We start from the raw sequence: 21,364 nt of genomic DNA on the forward strand, positions 1-21,364 counted from the left end.
GCACACACACAGACACACAGATATAAATGCACATGCAGACACATGAACAGACACAGAAACATACGCACTGAAACCGACGCACAGACACAGAGACACACTGAAACAGGCATACACATGCAGACACAGAAACACACACACACAAACACACAATCAACCATACTTACAAGCAGATGGAGAAACGCAGGGTCTAATTACATGCACAGGAAACATTTATTTCCCCATGCAGATTCAAGTGTTAAACAAGAACACCTTGATTTATTTGACCCTTTCGTGAAATGAAGTTGAAATTCCGGAAAATAGTTTCCATGATTTATCACTCCAAAAAGTAAATGTTTTGACAAAACCACCAAGGACTTCAACAACACGTTTTCTTTACGCAATCACCAGATTATCTTTAATTTCAGAATAACAATTAATTCCTGCATAGAAATCTGATAATTTGAAGAAAAGGCATGGAAATTGTACTGGATTTGAGAATGTTTGTGTTTGAATAAATTTGTACAACTGTGTACAGAATATGGTGTGTAGCACATAATGCATTGTTCTGACAGTTTTACTGAATCTGAAAGAGAATTAAGAACCATCATAAAATGTACCTATAGAATAGCCTTATTGCCCTTATCCTATATATCTGCAGCAATATTTCTGTTTTTGAACATTATATTCAGATGTCCTCGCTCAGGTCACAGATGTCATCACCCTGTTGAACATGAAACAATGAAAAGATTGTTAAAAACTTCAATGAATACAAATAAAAGAAGATGCTATAGATACTGCTCCCTTCACTTCTTAGCACAATGAAAACTCCACAGTTGAAGAAAAGGAAGCCTCCAATGCACTAAAAGAAGGCTCTTGTACCAAATCCCTGAAATGGGGTGAGTTATAAATGGCTACCTGGATAGTTGCTGTCTGTAACGGCATTTTTGAGGCATAATATTGATAATTACTAGAGAAGGATGCTGATGCTATGGCAAGGAGCCCCTGGCTTCTTTCCAGAACAAGACAATTTCCTAACTATGTTTTGGTGCACAAAAGAAAGTAAATTGTTGAAGTGGGAAATGATTTCTGTGACTAACAGCCTTTCTCTAAGGTTGTCTTAAGGAACTTTGAAAATGCAATGCAAAGTAATATTAGTTCTTGGGTGCTGAGGGTTCTGCTAAGTATTTTAGAAGGGCTCTTTAGATAACCTGATGCATTTCCAAAGAGGCAGGAATGAATTCCAGTTAAAATGCCAATAACTGGAATTTGACCAAAAATTCATTAGGAGTTCACTCCAAATTCTGGTAATGTCACGGTATTGACTTTGTTCTCTTCACTCCAACCATGGAATTTCAAGAAACTAGTGTCCTCAAAATTTCTGATCAACAGGCTCATGAGCAAAAATTGCATGGTGGAGTAGACAATAGACAATAGACAATAGGTGCAGGAATAGGCCATTCTGCCCTTCGAGTCTGCACCACCATTCAATATGATCATGACTGATCATCCTTAATCAGTATCCTGTTCCTGCCTTATCTCCATAACTCTTGATTCCACTATCCTTGAGAGCTCTATCCAACTCTTTCTTAAATGAATCCAGAGACTGGGCCTTCACTACCCTCTGGGCAGAGCATTCCACACAGCCACCACTCTCTGGGTGAAGAAGTTTCTCCTCACCTCTGTTCTAAATAGTCTACCCCGTATTTTTAAGCTGTGTCCTCTGGTTCGGCACTCACCCATCAGCGGGAACATGTTTCCTGCCTCCAGAGTGTCCAATCCTTTAATAATTTTATATGTCTCAATCAGATCCCCTCTCAGTCTTCTAAACTCAAGGGTATACAAGCCCAGTCGCTCTAGTCTTTCAGCGTAAGGTAGTCCCGCCATTCCAGGAATTGACCTCGTGAACCTATGCTGCACTCCCTCAATAGGCAGAATGTCTTTCCTCAAATTTGAAGACCAGAACTGCACACAATACTCCAGGTGTGGTCTCACCAGGGCCCTGTACAGCTGCAGAAGAACCTCTTTGCTTCTATACTCAATCCCTCTTGTTATGAAGGCCAGCATGCTATTAGCCTTCTTCACTACCTGCTGTACCTGCATGCTTACCTTCATTGACTGGTGTACAAGAACACCCTGATCTCTATGTACAGTCCCTTTACCTAAATTGATTCCATTTAGGTAGTAATCTGCCTTCCTGTTCTTGCCACCAAAGTGGATAACCATACATTTATTCACATTAAACTGCATCTGCCATGCATCTCCAACACCAATTCCTGACAAATATAAATTCCCTTCAGTTCAGGTCCTTCAGCCACTGTTACCTCAGGGAGATTGCTTGTGTCTTCCCCAGTGAACACAGATCTGAAGTACCAATTCAATTCTTCTGCCATTTCTTTGTTCCCCGTAATATATTCCGCTGTTTCTGTCCTCAAGGGCCCAATTTTAGTCTTAACCATTTTTTTGCCTTTCACATACCTAAAAAAGCTTTTACTATCCTCCTTTATATTTTTGGCTAGTTTACCTTCGTACCTCATTTTTTCTCTGCGTATTTCCTTCTTAGTAATCCTCAGTTGTTCTTTAAAAGCTCCCGAGTCCTCCGTTTCCCCACTTATCTTTGCTATGTTATACTTTTTCTCTTTTAACTTTATATGTTTCTTAACTTCCCTCGTCAGCCACGGCCGCCCATGCCTCCTCCTGGGATCTTTCTTCCTTTTTGGAATGAACTGATCCTACATCTTCTGCATTATACACAGAAATATCTGCCAATGTTCCTCCACTGTCATCCCTGCTAAGGTATTGCACCATTGAACTTTGGCCAGCTCCTCCCTCATAGTTCCATAGTTCCCTTTATTCAACTGAAATATTGTCACTTCCGATTGTACCTCTCCCTCTCAAATTGCAGATTGAAGCTTATTGTATTATGGTCACTACTTCCCAATGGCTCCTTCACTTCGAGGTCCCTGACCAATTCTGGTTTGTTGCACAATACCAGATCCAGAATTGCCTTCTCCCTGGTAGGCTCCAGTACCAGCTGTTCTAAGAATCCATCTCGGAGGCACTCCACAAAGTCTCTTTCTTGAGGTCCAATATCATCCTGATTCTCCCAGTCTACCTGAATATTGAAATCCCCCATAACAACTGTAGTAACATCCTTGCGACAGGCCAATTTCAGCTCCTGATTCAACTTACATCTGACATCCAGACTACTGTTTGGGGGCCTATAGATAACTCCTAAGAGGGTCTTTTTACCCTTAGAATTTCTCAGCACTATCCATACTGACTCTACATCCCCTGATTCTAGGTCCTCCCACGCAAGGGACTGAATATCATCCCTTACCAACATGGCCACCCCACCCCCTCTGCCCGTCAGTCTGTCCTTACGATAGCACGTGTAGCCTTGAATATTCATTTCCCAGGCCCTGTCCACTTGAAGCCACGTCTCAGTTATCCCCACAATATTGTATCTGCCAATTTTCAAAAGAGCCTCAAGCTCATCCATTTTATTTCTAATACTTTGTGCATTCATATATAGTATTTTTAATTTGTTACTGCCCTCACCCTTCCCATTAACTCCTATTTCACTCAACCTCACAGCATGATCTCTTTTTGAGTTTTCTGCTTCATTGATACAGTAATCATGCATGGTCTCTTAATGGAGCAGGTTTGAGGTATTGAATAGCATTTATTAAATTTACTCATAATTTTTGATCTTATTGGCTAGATTACATACAACACCAAGCAAATGTAGTTACATCACAAATATTCATAACCTTAGCATGTTGCCACTGGGTTTCATATAGAGAACAAAAGGTTTACAATATTTGTAGATTAATGTGAAAATGAGTTTCAGTATCTTTTCACAAAACTATTCTCAACTAAAATAAATCGCTTCATGTCTTCAACATTCAATACAAATTTATCCTCAAAGATAAATCTCAAGAGTAATTCTTTAGCCAGTCTTCAATATGATTTTACAGGACTAACTCTTGTCAAGTACAGAAACATTGTCTATGCTTTCCATGAACTTTTAAAAAATCTTTTATTGGATACGTGCAATGTTGACGAGGCTAGCACTTCATGTTTCCACGCTGTAGGGAATCTAAATTATCATTTTCCTTTACAATTCAGTTACTGGAGTGTCAGTCACTAAACATATTCATTGAAGCTGTCAATTTTTTAAAAAGGATGTATGTTTTGTAACACAATAGAAAAGAACAAGGAGATATATGTATACATGCAGGCAGTGTCTTCTGGTAGCTCCAAAACGTTCACATTGTGCATGCAGGAAGTTCTGCACAAGCTCACTTTGTGAAATGCCCTACCAGTTATAAACATGACGATGCCTAAATAAACAAAATAAACATGGTCCACCAGGTTGGAATGACAAATGTTCACCTTGCACATACATACTGAGCACATTTTGGAGGTGTCAGCAGATATTCTTAAATGACAATTTTGAAAGATCTTATTACAATCAGCAATAAGAAGGATTCAACTCATCTTTTTTCCCAACAATTCTTTTACAATCACTCAACTTCAGTGAAAATTACTCCTATTTCTACTTCAAAATTTCGAATTGAATTGATGCGGCTGCAAATGTTTCCTTTTGGAATTTTTTTGCACGTTGTCCAGATGAGATTCTCTCCTTTCCCCGAGACACACAGACAGAATAACTCATTAATTTTTGCCTGACTTTGACTACATTGATGAGGACGTTTAAAAAATGCTCCTTTCCAACTCTTCTGGCCTGAGGATTCCACAAACTAAAAATGCCTTCCCACTGGTTTAGGGCTTTTGTTCTGAACTCAACCTGCTTGCAGTCCCTCGCCATCTATATTGCTGTATGTCATTCAAACCTAAATCAACAATAAGCAGTAATTTTCATATCATGTGGCTGATTGACACATTTAGCTTAAGCCAGACAATTTCCTAGAATAGTTGTCTTTAGTTCTTTATTTCAAATTATTTTCAGACCCCTTCTCAAAACTCTACTTTAGAAATAAATTCTCTCAAGTATAATGACATATTATAAACTTGCATTGCAACATATTTTTAAATTAAGTGTTCTGTACAAATGTAAGTTGTCAATATTGATGTTGCACACAAGATTCTAGATTTCTGTGTTTGGCTTTTGCATGTTTTTTTAAATAGAATCCCCACAGAGTGGAAACCGGCCATTCAGCCCAACAAGTCCACACCAATCTTCCCACCCTGACCCACCCCGCCTACTGTATCCCTGCATTTCCCATGACCACATCAGTGGCTGGGAAACTATTGGAGGGACTTCTTAGGGATAGGATTTACGTGCATTTGGAAAAACATGGACTAATTAGGGACAGCCAGCAAGACTTTGTGCAGGATAGGTTATGTCTTACTAACTTGAATGAATTCATCAAAGAGATGACAAAGGTTATCAATGAGGGTAGAGCAGTGGATTCTGTCTACATGGATTTTCGTAAGGGTTTTGACAAGGTCCCTCATGGCAGGCTCATCCAGAAGATTAAGATGCATGGGATCCATGATGGCTTGGCCATGTGGAGTAAGAAATTGCTTGTCCATAGAAGGCAGAGGGTAGTGGCAGGAGGGTGTTTTTCTGGCTGAAGGTCCATGACTAGCAGGTATTCCACAGGGATCTATACTGGGACCTCTGCCTTTGGGTGAAAATGTAGATAGGTGGGTTAGTAAGTTTGCAGATGATACAAAGATCAGTGGAGTTGTAGACAGTATAGAACGTTGTCAAAGGTCGCAGCAGAATATAGATCAGTTGCGGATATGGGCAAAGAAATGGCAAATGGAGTTTAATCTGGATAAGTGTGAGGTGCTGCACTTTGGGAGATCAAATATATAGAATCTCCTACAGTGTGGAAACAGGCCATTCATTCCAAAACGTCCATACCAACCCACCAAAGAGCATCCCACCCCCGACCCATCCCCTACTCTGTCACTCTGCATTTCCCATGGCTAATGCACATAACCTACACATTCCTGAACACAATAGGCAATTTAGCACGGTCAATCCATCTAACTTGCACATTTTTGGAGGAAACTGGAGCATGGGGAAAACATGCAAACTTCACAGACAGTCGCCCAAGACTCGAATCAAACCTGGTTCCTGGCACTGTGAGACAGCAGCACTAACCACTGAGCTACTATGCCACCCTTGAACCATCAAAGTATGTTCAGAGACTATAGAGGGAACTCCATCATATGCCAGACATGTTCAAATTGTTTAAAGTTCAATTCTTCAATGTTGATAACAATATTGAGAATGTTTGGGGATCCCTTCCCATCAGGAATTTTATTAAACCAATTGGATAGATTGAACGTTTATGCCATCTGAAACTTTGTTTGGCATTTTTTGTTTCATTATTTTTTCATGGATGCAAGCATTGCTGGCTAGTCCAACATTTATTGCCCATTCCTAGATACCCTTGAGAAGATGATGGTGAGCTACCTTCTTGAACCGCTGCAGTTCATTTGGTGTAAGTCAACCAACATTATCCTTGGGGTGGGAGTTCTAGGATTTTAACCAGTAACACGAAGGAATGACAAAATATTTCCAAGTGAGGATGTCAGTGGCTTGGAAGAGAACTTGCTAGTGATGGTGTTCCCTTGTATCTGCTGCCTTTGTCCTTCAGGATGGTAGTGTTCATTGGTTTGGAAGGTGCTAAATAAATAACCTTGGTGAATTTTTGCAATGCACCTTATAAATTGAAAATTCTGAAAATATTACAACAAAAGCTGCCTTAAATTTGTTATAAATCCACTGACCTGCAGTGTATTGCCAATGTATTTATTGAATTTCCTTGTACCACAGACAAGAAGTTGAATAGAATTTTCATTTTTACTTACTATGTATGTGTCACACACCAGACTGAACAGATCATTCTCAGCACGATACTGGAGCTCCTCTGAGTGTTCCTATGCAAAGAAATCAATCACTTCTAGGGCATGAAAACAACATAAATCTAATACTTGCCTTGACATCTAATTTTATACAAACTGCACAAACAAAATTCCACAAAGCAGGGAAAAATGAAAACATGAACATACAATTCAAATGCTTTGAGGAACATTACTTTTTGACGAGATTAGCCAATAGGTTAAGACGAAGACATCCTTATAGGCCAAGAGGGATGAGATGATGATTTGATTTTACTTGGAGAGTTATGCACATTTGGAACTCTTTATTATAGACGGCTGTGGAGGTTCAGACCTTGAGTATGCTAAGAGTAGAAATTGATAAATTTCTGATTGCCAATGTGTCTAGCATTATGGGATGGTTTGAGTAAAAGGCATTGAAGTGTTCCATCAGCCATGATCATGTTGAATGGCGGGGCAGTCATGACAGGCTGAATGACCTACTTCTGCTCCTATATCACTATTGTGGCCAATTCCACTAGGTTCTACTACTTCCCAGAATAAAAGAAACATTCTCTGGGCTTCTTTAATGAACTCAAAAATAGTCTGTTTCTTCTGGGCAAACTTTATTCTTAAAGTAAATGGCAAAAACTGGTTAATACATATGTTATGATCCAGATTTAAAAGTACATCGCCTTAAATCACAGTTACAAAGCACACAAAGGCAAGTGTCTGTAGAGATGATGAGTTCTTAGAAAAAATGCAAAACATCAAAATATAAAAAAAAGGGGCAGAAGCAGGCCATTCAGCCCTTTCAGCCTGCTCCTCCATTCAATATGATCATGACTGACCATCTATTCTGTCTTCTTTTCCCACTCTGTTCTCCCCATACGTTTTGATGCTTATAGCGCTAAGAACCATATCCAGCTATTTCTTGAAAATGATAAAAAACGGTAAAAGAACAACTTGTGGCCCAAAGATCCGGAAATGGAGGATAAGATATGATGATGTGATGCTGGATTGAGAAATGGCAAATGGAGTTCAACCTGGATAAATGCGAAGTGATGCATTTTGGAATGTTGAACTTGAATGCTGAATATAGGATTAAGGACAGGATTCTTGGCAGTGTGGAGGAACAGAGAGATCTTGGTGTTCAAGCGCATAGATCCCTCAAAGTTGCCACCCAAGTGGATAGGGTTGTTGAGAAAGCATATGGAATTTTGGCTTTCATTAACAGGGAGATCGAGTTTAAGAGCCGTGAGGCTTTTCTACAGCTCTACAAGTCCCTGGTTAGACCACACTTGGAATATTGTGTCCAGTTCTGGTCGCCCTACTATAGGAAAGATACAGAGGCTTTGGAGATGGTGCAAAGAAGGTGTACCTGGATGCTGTCTGGACTGGAGGACTTGACTTATGAAGAGAGGTTGACTAAGCTTAGACTTTTCTCTCAGGAGATAAGGAGGAAGAGAGGTGACCTGATCAAGGTATACAAGGTAATGAGAAGCATGGATAGAGTCAATAGCCAGAGCTGTTTCCCCAGGGTAGGATTGACAGGAACAAGGGGTCATAGTTTGAAGATATTAGGAGGAAGGTATAGAGGAGACATCAGAGGTAGGTTCTTTACCCAGAGAGTTGTGAATGCATGGAATGCATTGCCAGTGGTGGTGGTGGAAGCAGAGTCATTAGGGACATTTAGGTGACTGCTGGACATGCACATGGACAGCAGTGAATTGAGGGGTGTGTAGGTTAGGTTATTTTATTTTCTATTAGGATTAATCCTCGGCACAACATCATAGGCCGAAGGGCCTATTCTGCGCTGTACGTTTCTGTGTTCTATGATTTCTCACATCCATAGAACTTGCTGCTGATGAAGCTGAATTGCTAACAGCTGTAAATTAATGTTCAGTTCTGATTCCAATCAACCTGGATTTGAGAATTGGTCCTTGCAATTTTTTTTTATTATTCATTCACAGGGCGAGGGCATCACTGGCTAGGCCAGCATTTATTGCCATCCCTAATTGCCCAGAGGACCGTTGAGAGACAACCACATGGCTATGGGTCTGGAGTCACATGTCGGCCAGACTAGGTAAGGATGGCAGTTTCATTCCCTAAAGGACATTAATGAATCAGATGAGGTTTTTTCCTGACCATCAACAATGGGTTCATGGTCACCACTAGACTTCTAATTCCATTTAATTCCAGATTTTAATTGAATTCAAATTCCACCATCTGTCATTGGGGGATTTGAATCCATGTCCCCAGAACATTAATCCAGGTCTCTGGATTAATAGCCTAGAGATAATGTGACTCAATTTCCCCGACTAGACACAAATAATGGTATTTGGAAAACCTATTATTCTCCTTCTAAGAAACAGGATTCCAGGTGGATTTGCAACCTTGGAAATGTTTTCACTACTCACCCATTTCTGTGTCTCCAAAACTGAATTTTAAGATCACAGGGGGTTGCTAGGCAACCATTAGCTAAGGTCCCTAATTGTCTCAAAACCAGATTTCTCCCCAGTTATTACAAAAAATTATCCCATGTCTTACCTCTGCTTCACTTCTCCAAAGTCTCCTGATTCCAGGAAAATAAATCAGAAGCTGTCTTACAGCACACATTAAACATTTTTCTTCAGTAATTAGCAGGTAGGTCACATGATCCGGTTCATTCCAGAAAAATGTCTAAATACTTCCATCTCTTCCAATTTCCTTCACATAGTCCATACGTTTAGATATGCATTGGGGTTATGGTTAAGGGCTCAGCTCTAATACAGCAAACAGTTTTGGACCCCTTAACTCAGGAAAGATATAGAGCCATTGGAAGCAGTCCAGAGAAGGCTCTCTAAGCTGATCTGAAGGATGGACTAACTGTTTTATGAATATTTTGGACCTGGAAGATCTAAAACCACACTGTGTGTCTGGCAGGATTTCCTCAGCCACAGCAAACATGTGATTCAGGATATCTACAGCACAGAAAAAGGTCCTATGACCCATCATGTCCACATCAGTTAAAATGAACCACCTAACTAATCTAATCCCACATTGCAGCATTGGTCCATAGCCTTCTATGCCTGGGCATTGCAAGTACTTTTTAAATGTTATGAGGGTTTCCAGATTAAAACTATAAGATTTGGAGTGGAAGTAAGGCCATTCAGCCCATTGAGTCCACTCTGCCATTGAATCATGGACATTTCAACTTCACTTACCCACACTCTCCCCATAGCCCTTAATTCCTTGCGAGATCAAGACTTAGCAATCTCTGCCTTGAAGATATTTAATGTCCCGGCCTCCACTGCGCTCTGTGGCAATGAATTCCACAGACCCACCACTCTCTGGCTGAAGAAATGTCTCCTCATTCCCATTTTACATTGACCCCCTCTAATTCTAAGGCTGTGCCCACGGGTCCTAGATTGGCTGTTATTTACATCTGGAATTCCTCTTTTCAGTTGGGCAGTTTTAAGGTTGAGACTTTGATTAAACAAAAGTTTGAAGTAGATGGCTGTTTACGTGACTGGAGGCTGGTGACCAGTGGCACACTGCTTCAATGTTTGTGATATATAAACAATGGTGAAGAAATTATGTGATTGGAAGGAATGATAAATAAAGCTTGCTAATGACAAGAAGCTTGGCCAGGTGGTTGACAGTGAGGAAGGTCTGAGGTTACAGGACGATATAAATCAATTGGGAAGATCAGCGACAGAAGTAATTTAACCCAGATAAATATCAGGTGATGCACTTAGGAAGAAGCAACAATACCTGGGAGTACCCGATGAATGGCAGGACACTGGGAAACTCAGAGAAATTTTGGTGTGCCTGCCCATAAGCCCCTGTAGGTGGCAGGACAGGTTAGTGAAAGGACATATGCCTTTATTAGTTGGGATATAGATTATAAGAGTAGGAAGGTTATGTAAATTTTGGTTAGGTCACACCTATAGATGTGCTGTAAGTGGTTCTGGTCACCACACAATAGGAAGGATGTGACTCCATTGGAGAGGGTGCAAAAGAGATTCACCAAGATGTTGTGGGCGGCACGGTGGCACAGTGGTTAGCACTGCAGCCTCACAGCGCCAGAGACCCGGGTTCAATTCCCGCCTCAAGCGACTGACTGTGTGGAGTTTGCACATTCTCCCCGTGACTGCGTGGGTTTCCTCCGGGTGCTCCGGTTTCCTCCCACAATCCAAAAAAGTGCAGGTTAGGTGAATTGGCCACGCTAAATTGCCCGTAGTGTTAGGTAAGGGGTAAATGTAGGAGAATGGGTCTGGGTGGGTTACGCTTCGGCGGGTCGGTGTGGACTTGTTGGGCCGAACCGCCTGTTTCCACACTGTAGGTAATCTAATTCAAAATCTAACTCATATGGAGCAGTTTAGCAGTCAATTAAAATGAATAGTTTTATTGTCACATGTACTAACATGAGTACAGTGATAAGTTTACAAGTAGCTGCTTACAGTGCCATCTGAGGTACCAGGATACCTAGGAACAGATTCTTAAGTTCAAATTTTTAGGGGAAAAACATGAAAAAAAGAAATAGAAAGTCCAGCAATAAATTAGAAGAATAGAGAAATAAGAGTTTACAATAACTGTTCTTCCAACCCAGACCTCACCTCATGGCCAGGAGTCAGGCCCATTCTGAGGACATGAGTCTGAGTCCATGTTGATGTTGGGTGTCTGCGCTGGCTTTCACCCCAGACATCACCGTGCCACTGAGGATGGGAAGTGAAAAGAAAAAGAAAAAAAACGTGAAAAGAGGGAGAGAAAGTAAAGAAATGGATAGAGCGAATGAGCTACAGTTTAGAAGTCCTACTCCACCGCCATCTTGGAAGAGAGGCTGAATACATTCAAGTTGTTTTCTTTAAGCAGAGAAGGCTAAGAAGGGACCTAATTTAAAGTGTGATTGGGTTTGGGTTAGGCAGGAGATTTAGAGGGGATTTGAGGAAGCGTTTTTCACCCAGAGGATGGTAGAATCTATAATGTGTTGCTTGGGAGAGTAGTTGAGGCAGGAATCCTCACAACCTACAGAGAGTAATTGGATGAGTACTTGAAATGCCATAACATTCAAGGTTATGGGGCCAAGTGCTGGAAGTGGGACTAATGAAGATTTAAACTAGGCTTGTCAGAGCAGACTCGAGTGGCTGAAAGGCATCTTCTTTTGTTAAGGATTCAATAATTCTTCAAGTAAGGTTCAGAAGCATTCAGATAAAACTTCTGCAAAATCAACTGTGATAGACCAACTAATGGTCTCCCTTGCCGCAAAGAAATCTCCCTTGCCCACTCTTATTCTCTCAATTGGCTAATATTTAAGGTAGACAAAAACATCCATGCTTCAAATGGACTCTGAAGCTTTTTGTGAATCACAGTATCATTGACCATAATAAAATAGATTTGTGAAAATAGATAAATCCCCTGGGCCGGATGTGATTTATCCTAGGATCCTCTGGGAACCCAGGGTGGAGATTGTCGAGCCTTTGGCATTGATCTTCAAATCATCATTGACTACAGGAATAGTGCCAGAAGACTGAAGGATAGTAATTGTGGTTTCCCTGTTCAAGAGGGGGAGTAGAGACAACCCTGGTAATTATAGACCAGTGAGCCTTACTTCAGTTGTTGGTAAAGTGTTGGAAAAGGTTTTAAGAGATAGGATTTATAATCATCTAGAAAAGAATAATTTGATTAGGGGTAGTCAGCATGGTTTTGTGAAGGGTGCCTCACAAACCTTATTGAGATCTTTAAGAAGGTGACCAGACAGGTAGATGAGAGTAAACCAGTTGATTTGGTGTATATGGACTTCAGCAGGCTTTTTTTAAGGTTCCCCACAGTAGGCTATTGTACAAAATGCAGAGGAATGGGATTGTGGGAGATATAGCAGTTTGGATCAGTAATTGGCTTGCTGAAAGAAGACAGAGGTAGGTGGTTGATGGGAAATGCTCATCCTGGAGTCCAGTTACTAGTGGTGTACTGCAAGGGTCGATGTTGGGTCCACTGCTGTTCGTCATTTTTATAAACGACCTGGATGAGGGCGTAGAAGGGTGGGTTAGTAAATTTGCAGACGACACTAAGGTCGGTGGAGTTGTGGATAGTGACGAAGGATGTTGTAGGTTACAGAGAGACATAGATAAGCTGTAGAGCTGGGCTGAGAGGTGGCAAATGGAGTTTAATGCGGACAAGTGTGAGGTGATTCACTTTGGTCGGTGTAACCAGAATGCAAAGTACTGGGCTAATGGTAAGATTCTTGGTAGTGTAGATGAGCAGAGAGATCTCGGTGTCCAGGTACACAGATCCTTGAAAGTTGCCACCCAGGTTGACAGGGTTGTTAAGAAGGCATACAGTGTTTTAGTTTTTATTAATAGAGGGATCGAGTTCCGGAACCAGGAGGTTACGCTACAGCTATACAAAACTCTGGTGCGGCCGCTCTTGGAGTATTGTGTACAGTTCTGGTCACCGCATTATAGGAAGGATGTGGAAGCTTTGGAAAGGGTGCAGAGGAGATTTACTAGGATGTTGCCTGGTATGGAGGGAAGGTCTTACGAGGAAAGGCTGAGGGACTTGAGGCTGTTTTCGTTAGAGAGAAGAAGGTTGAGAGGTGACTTAATAGAGACATATAAGATAATCAGAGGGTTAATAGGATGGACAGGGAGAGCCTTTTTCCAAGTATGGTGACGGCGAGCATGAGAGGGCATAGCTTTAAATTGAGGGGTGATAGATATAGGACAGATGTCAGAGGTAGTTTCTTTACTCAGAGAGTAGTAAGGGTATGGAATGCTTTGCCTGCAACGGTAGTAGATTCACCAACTTTAAGTACATTTAAGTCGCCTTTGGACAGGCAAATGGACGTACATGGAATAGTGTAGGTTAGATGGGCTTCAGATTGGTATGACAGGTCGGCGCAACATTGAGGGCCGAAGGGTCTGTACTGTGCTGTAATGTTCTGTGTTCTATGTTCTAATAACTAGACTGGTACCTTTGATATCATTAAAAATAGTGCCAAGTTGTCCATCAAGCTGTAACATGTTTTGAGTCCCACACCTCAACGTTTAGGCAGACAATGGCGGAGAAGGGGAAAAGAAAGGCAACAAAGCCTGCATCCTGCTCCCACTGGCTCATGGGACATAGAACAAAGAACATAGAACATCGAACATTCCAGTGCAGTACAGGCCCTTTGGCCCTCAACATTGTGCCACCCTGTGAAACCAATCTGAAGCCCATCTAACTGACACTATTCCATTCTCGTCCATAGGCCTATCCAATGACAATTTAAATGCTTTAAATTTGACAAGTCTACTACTGTTGCAGGCAGGTTGTTCCATGCCCCTACTACTCTTTGAGTAAAGAAACTACCTCTGACAAGGTTTGATTCTGTAAGAGTGATTATGTCAGGCTGTTGCTTGGCTAATCTGTGAGACAGCTCTCCCAATTTCAGCACTAGCCCACAGATCTTTGTTAAGAAGACTTTGCACAGTCGACAGCGCTATGTTTTTATTATTGTGTTGTGTTATGTTTTTGTTGTTGTCTTTTGTGGTTCCAATGTGGTCTGTCTAATTTCATTTGTTTGTTGTGACTTTCTAGTAATTGATAAAACTGAGTGGTTTACTAGGCAATTTAGGAGGGCAATTGAGAGTCAACGACATTGCTGTGGCTCTGGAGTCAATTGTAGACCAGACCAAGTAAGGATAGCAGATTTCCTTCCTTAGGGGATTAGTGAACTAGATGGGTTTTTCTGACAATTGACAATGGTTTCATGGTGATCAGTCAACTCTTAATTCCAAATTTTTTTTTTAATGAATTCAAATTCTACCACCTAACATGGTGGGATTCGAACACAGGTCCCCAGAAGATTATTCTGGGTTTCTGGATTAATAGCTGAGTGATAATACCACAAAGCCATCGTGTCCCCATACCTTGCTTTGAAATCTCACTGAGAATGTGTAGATTAAAATAGGAACTAAAGATCGTGCAGGAACACGTTAAAATAGAAAATGCGAGAAATGCATAACAGATTTTATAGAATCAAAAGATTTTCACAAACTTAACATCAGTTTAGTCATCGTTAGTCTGAAGGGTCAATAATATAAAGGTTATGACAGTGATTATTAGTCATTACATGTCGACGACTCATTCAATCCAATGGAAACCAAGTGCTTCTTGGAAATTAAAACAGGACACTAACAATACAGTTAAGGAAACACTGCACCTTTGATTCTTTTATAGCCAAGGAGGCATTGGTTTAGAAATTTTCAAAACAAATGTCCAAACTATTGAGCGTGTTGTGCCAAGTTTGAAGAAAATACCTGAATAAAAAGTGAAAGACATGACAGAAACTCACTCGCCTTATATCAATTCACTTCATAAGCACAGCACAGCAGGCTATTCAAATTACTGAGATTGTACTTACACAAAAATATAATAATGTTCCATAAAATCTCTTACCCCATTGATCAAGATCCATGGGACATAATTATGTGATGGCTCCAGTTCATTTGTCATTTGAGCATTTTGATGCATCAATTCATTTCCCTTACTGCCGTTCACACAGCTTATAATGGTATCCCAAAGCACTGTTGGTGCATGCACTTGTAAACACTGTGAAAGTTAATGGTTTCCCAGAATAAGACATGCACAATGTTAAGACATCAGACTGAATCATTGTAACAGCATTGATGGGATTCAATAAATGAATTCCCTTTAATTGGATTATAAACCCTTAATTGGATTAGCATTGAGTCTAGTTATTGAGTGTTAATGTACTTACACTCTGGGCACCAGTGAGAGGTGAAGAGGCAGATTCCATGCAACAAATTACTGGCATATAACTTGTAGCATTCTTAAGGTAATGAATCATGCATGCCTAGACAAATATAATCACATACAAGAAATATTACGAAATATAATCACATAGCTGCATTACCAACTCATTGAGTGTGCAGTTTCTCCTTAGCTACATATAAGTAATTGGAATAAAATTGAAAAGTGCTCAATACAGATTATGATAGTGAACAATTAATGCACTATCAAATAATAAGATAATTAATTAGAATCTATTTTATAGCCATTAATTTTATAAGAAAATTAAAATTGCTTCAGTGAGAAAGGGGCTGAAAATTTCTGTTTTGAGCTGGTGTCAAGTTAAGCCTGATAAAATTGGAAAAGAAAGACAACACAATAGTTTTTCAACTCAGTGAATTTAATGAACTCTAGGAATCAAGCGGTAAGTGGGAAAGGGAACAGAATAGAATAAGAGAATAGCGAGGTAAGGGTACGGGGAAATGAGGGCTAAGACTTGAAGCAAGGCGGATGTGGACATGGTTATGGATGAAGGTGGGTGTCAATAGAACAGGAGCGAAAGATGAGCACAGAAAAGTCAGGACTTCTGTTCTGTACTAAGTGGAGGATAAACGCTAGTGATGTAGATGTACTAAAAAGGTCCATAACCTATAAGGCCCATGCACTACCCAGTACAGTAAAATATTTCTTGATATTGCATAGGGTAAAATAATTTGACTGAAATCTGGCATCTGTAATGCTATGTACCTCAGTTACTGGCTGGGATTAGTCATTACTTAGTTCCTCTCGCAGAAGACCAATAGAAATGCTTCATGACTTCCAGCATTGTTAAGCTGTATACCGACATAATAGAGGATGGGATATTCACTGTTCTGGTCAGTTGTTTCATTGTTTGTCAGCTTTCATGAGTGCAGTGCTCAGTTTTTTCTACAGCAGGTTGCTTCTACTGTTTAGTATCCATCAAGTACAATGCTTTACCTTTTCTCAGTTGGTAACTCATTTTGAAGGTTGTTCTTGGTCTGTCCTCCTGAACTCCTTCAGAAGAACTTCAGAAGAAGAGTCATATCAAACTCAAAATATTAACTGTGTTTCTCTCTCTAGTTTCATGTTTGTTTGTCTTTTATTCAGAACATCATAATCCTTTGAGTTTGGTACAATGACTTGATAGTTACGATAGAGTGAGGTCTTAGGATAGAGGTAAAAGCAGTCCTGCTGCTGTTCATACTCCAGTGTGCCTCAAAATACCTAGTTTTGAATGGTCAGATCTATTCTCAAACTAACCTATTCTGTGTGCTGGTGTTTTTACCTATTCTTTCACCGGATGTGGGCATTGGTGGCTGGGCCAGCATTTACTGCCCATCACTAAATGCTTTCGAGAAGATGTTGGTCAGCTGTCTTCCTGAACTGCTGTAGTCCATGGGCTGTGCATTGCACAATACCCATAGGGAGAGAACTCCAAGATGTTGACCAAATGACACTGACAGAATGGCGAAATATTTCCAAGTCAGAATGGTTTTGAGGGAAATGTGCAAGTGGTGGTGTTCCCATGTATCTGCTGCCCTTATCCTACTAGATGGTAGAGCTCATGCATTTGGAAGGTGCTGCTGAAGGAAACTTGGTGAATTTCTGCAGTGCATCTTGTAGACAGTACACACTGCTGTGACTGAGTATCTGTGGTGGAGGGAGTGAACATTTGTGGATGTGGTGCCAATCAAGAGAACTGTTTTGTCCTGAATGGTGTCAAGCGTCTTGTGAGTTGTTGAAATTGCACTCATCCAGGCAAGTGGGGAGTATTCTGTCACACCTCTGACTTATGCCTTGTAGATGGTGGGCAGGCTTTGATGAGTTAGGAGGCAAACTATGTACTACAGGATTCCTAGCCTCTGACCTGGTCTTGAAACTACAGTATTTATGTGGATAGACCATTCAATTTTTGGCCTATACTATCTCCCAGGATGCTGGGCATTGCTGTATTCATTGTTGGTAACTACATTGAATGTCAAGAGGAAATGATCTGGTGCCCTTTGTTGGAGATGGTCAATACTTGGCATTTGTGTGGTACAAATGTTGCTTTATGCAACACAACATGACTGGCTGAGCTGCAACCTAATTTGCAATTTCCCAATATCCCTTAATAATTTTGACTAATACTAACCTATTAATTTCAGATTTAAAATTCACAAAATCATGGAACTGTTATATTGCAGAGGACTGCCATTTCTGTCATTGTGTCTGCACCAGTCTGCTGAGTGTTTAATTTTGGGCCAAACACCTACCTTTCCCCAGAAGCCTGCAGTTTGTTCCTCCTTAAATAATCATCCAATGGTCAATAGAAAGCCTCAATGGAATCTGCCTCCATCACATTTCTAGGCAGTGCATTCCATATCCTAGTTGCTCACTGTGTGAAAATCTCACCTCCTTCATTTTTTTGGTGGCAGTTACTTTGGGAGGAGCAATAACGAGGACCAGAGGCCTGACGGGAAGTAAATTCAAAGTATAAAAACTTACCTCATGTAAAGTCAGAGTGTATGCTGAGCAGGAGTGGACACAGGACTGCTGGGTAAGTGAGGTTACATATTTAGGCAGTTGCTTTACCCGAAACACTACTCGGGCACTGTCTCCCCCCCATCCTCCTCCTCTAACCAAAAAAAAGGTTCTGTGTGCCACATTGGTAAGGTGACTAGTTTTATGCTGTTTAAAGTTTTCAGTAGTCTCACTAGGAATTTAGAGTAATGGGAATGGAGGTTCGGGCAGTTGAATGTTCTTCCTGCAGAATTGGGAGGTAAGGGTCACTACTAGTATCCCTGCTGACTTCATCTGCAGGAAATGCACTCAACCCCAGCTCCTCGAAAACTGGAGTTAGGGCTGGATGAACTTCCGATCATTCGGGAGGCGGCGGGGGTTATTGAGAGGAGTTACAGGGAGGTTGTCACACCTCAGGTACAGGAAGAAGATAAATGAGTTACAGTCAGGGGACAGAAAGGAAACTGGCAGGGTGTACAAGGATTCCCTGTGGCTGTTCCCCTCAATAACAAGTATACCATTTTGGATACTATTGGGGGGATTACTTATCAGGGGAAAGCAATGGGGCATAGGTCTTTGGCACAGAATCTGTCCCTCTTGCTCAGAAGGGAAGGGGGAAAGGAGCAGAGCATTAGTCAATGGGGAGTCCATAGTTAGGGGGACAGATAGGATGTTCTGTGGGAACGAGAGAGACTCACAGTTGGTGTTGCCTTCCAGGTGGCAGGGTTCGTGATGTCTCTGATCGTGTTTTTGGAATCCTTGAGAGGGAGGGGAAGCAGCCCCAAGTAGTGGTCCACATAGACACCAACAACATAAGTCAGAAAAGAGATGGGGATTTAAAGCAGAAATTCATAGAACTAGAGTGGAAGCTTAGAGCTAGAACAAATAGAGTTGTTATCTTTGGTTTGTTACCCATGCCATGTGCTAGCGAGGCAAGGAATAGGGAGAGAGAGGAGTTGAACATGTGGCTACAAGGATGGTGCAGGAGGGAGGGTTTTGGATTCCTGGATAATTGGGGCTCATTCTGGGCTAGGTGGGACCTCTACAAACAGGATTCTCTTCAGAAGGGTATCGCTATCCTGGGGGGGAGGTTTGCTAATGCTCTTCGGGACGGTTTAAACTAATTCAGCAGGGGGATGGGAACCTAAATTGTAGTTCCAGTATACAGGAGGTTGAGAGTAGTGAGGTTAGAAATAAGGTTTCAAGATCGCAAAACTTCACCGGCAAGCAGGAAGGTGGTTTGAAGTGTGTCTACTTCAACGCCAGGAGCATCCAGAATAAGGTGAGTGAACTTGCAGCATGGGTTGGTACCGCGGATTTCGATGTTGTGGCCATTTCGGAGACATAGGTAGAGTAGGGACAGGAATGGTTGTTGCAGGTTCTGGGATTTAGATGTTTCAGTAAGAACAGAGAAAATGGTAAAAGAGGAGGAGGTGTGGCATTATTAGTCAAGGATTGTATTACAGTTGCAGAAAAGATGTTTGAGGACTTGCCTACTGAGGTAGTATGGGCTGAGGTTACAACAGAAAAGAAGAGGACACCCTGTAGGGTTTTCTACAGGTTTCAAATATTTCCAGAGATGTAGAGGAAAGGATAGCAAAGATGATTCTGGATAGGAGCAAGAATAACGGGGTAGTTGTTATGGGGATGTTAACTTTTCAAATATTGACTGGGAATACTATAGTTTAAGTACTTTAGATGGGTCAGTTTTTGTCCAATGTGTGCAGGAGGGTTTCCTGACACAGTATGCAGAGAGGCCAACAAAAGGCGAGGCCACATTGGATTTAGTACTAGGTAATGAACCTGGTCAGGTGTTAGATTTGGAGTTGGTTAGCACTTTGGTGATAGTGACCACAATTCAGTTATTTTTACTTTAGCAAGAGTTCTAGCTGGGGAAAGGCAATTATGATGCGATTAGGCAAGATTTAGGATGCACAGGATGGGGAAGGAAACTGCAGGGCATGGACACAATTGAAATGTGGAGCCTATTCAAGGAACAGCTCCTGCGGATACTTGATAAGTATGTACCTGTTGGGCAGGCGGGAAGTGGTTGAGGGAGGGAGCCGTGGTTTACAAAAAAAGTTGAAGCTCTTGTCAAGAGGAATTAGAAGGCTTATGTTAGGATAGAGTCATAGAGTCATAGAGATGTACAGCATGGAAACAGACTCTGCGGTCCAACCCGTCCATGCCGACCAGATATCCCAACTCAATCTAGTCCCACCTGCCAGCAACCGGCCCATATCACTCCAAACCCTTCCTATTCATATACCCATCCAAATGCCTCTTAAATGTTGCAATTGTACCAGCCTCCACCACTTCCTCTGGCAGCTCATTCCATACATGTACCACCCTCTGCGTGAAAAAGTTGCTCCTTAGGTCTCTTTTATATCTTTCCCCTCTCACCCTAAACCTATGCCCTCTAGTTCTGGACTCCCCGACCCCAGTGAAAAGACTTTGTCTATTTATCCTATCCATGCCCCTCATAATTTTGTAAACCTCTATAAGGTCACCCCTCAGCCTTCGACACTCCAGGGAAACAGCCCCAGCCTGTTCAGCCTTTCCCTATAGCTCAAATCCTCTAATCCTGGCAACATCCTTGTAAATCTTTTCTGAACCCTTTCAAGTTTCACAACATCTTTCCGATAGGAAGGAGACCAGAATTGCATGCAATAACCCAATAGTGGCCAAACCAATATCCTGTATAGCCACAACATGACCTCCCAACTCCTGTACTCAATACTCTGACCAATAAAGGAAAGCATACCAAATGCCTTCTTCACTATCCTATCTACCTGCGACTCCACTTTCAAGGAGCTATGAACCTGCACTCCATGGTCTCTTTATTCAACAACACTCCCTAGGACCTTACCATTAAGTATATAAGTCCTGCTAAGATTTGCTTTCCCAAAATGCAGCACCTGAATTAAACTCCATTAGCCACTTCTCAGCCCATTGGCCCATCTGGTCCAGATCCTGTTGTAATCGGAGGTAAGTAACCCTCTTCGCTGTCCACGGCACCTCCAAGTTTGGTGTCATCTGCAAACTTACTAACTGTACCTCTTATGCTCGCATCCAAATCATTAATGTAAATGACAAAAAGTAGAGGACCCAGCACCGATCCTTGTGGCACTCCACTGGTCACAGGCCTCCAGTCTGAAAAACAACTCTCCACCACCGTGGGTGGCATAGTGGCACAGTGGTTAGCACTGCTGCCTCACAGCGCCAG

General features: G+C 41.5%; 1 protein-coding gene across 2 annotated transcripts in view; it reads right to left on the reverse strand.

Annotated features, from left to right (window-relative positions):
- Positions 1-336: 336 nt before the first annotated feature.
- Positions 337-21,364, reverse strand: part of LOC122565070 (gamma-interferon-inducible lysosomal thiol reductase-like) — a 67,629-nt gene continuing 46,601 nt past the window's right edge. The window contains exons 4-7 of one of the 2 annotated variants that reach the window (XM_087975847.1): positions 15,584-15,679; positions 15,262-15,414; positions 6,832-6,900; positions 338-700 (exon numbers count right to left, since the gene is read on the reverse strand). In XM_087975847.1, coding sequence (XP_087831973.1) covers positions 665-700; positions 6,832-6,900; positions 15,262-15,414; positions 15,584-15,679 — 354 coding nt within the window. In that variant the 3' untranslated portion in view covers positions 338-664. Of the gene's footprint in view, positions 701-6,831; positions 6,901-15,261; positions 15,415-15,583; positions 15,680-21,364 lie in introns of both variants that reach the window. The other variant, XM_087975848.1, reaches the window with a different exon arrangement.

Source organism: Chiloscyllium plagiosum, unplaced genomic scaffold, assembly GCF_037043375.1.
Source record: "Chiloscyllium plagiosum isolate Xiang-an unplaced genomic scaffold, Cpla_swu_hap1 HiC_scaffold_28, whole genome shotgun sequence".
NCBI classification, from domain to species: Eukaryota; Metazoa; Chordata; class Chondrichthyes; order Orectolobiformes; family Hemiscylliidae; genus Chiloscyllium; species Chiloscyllium plagiosum.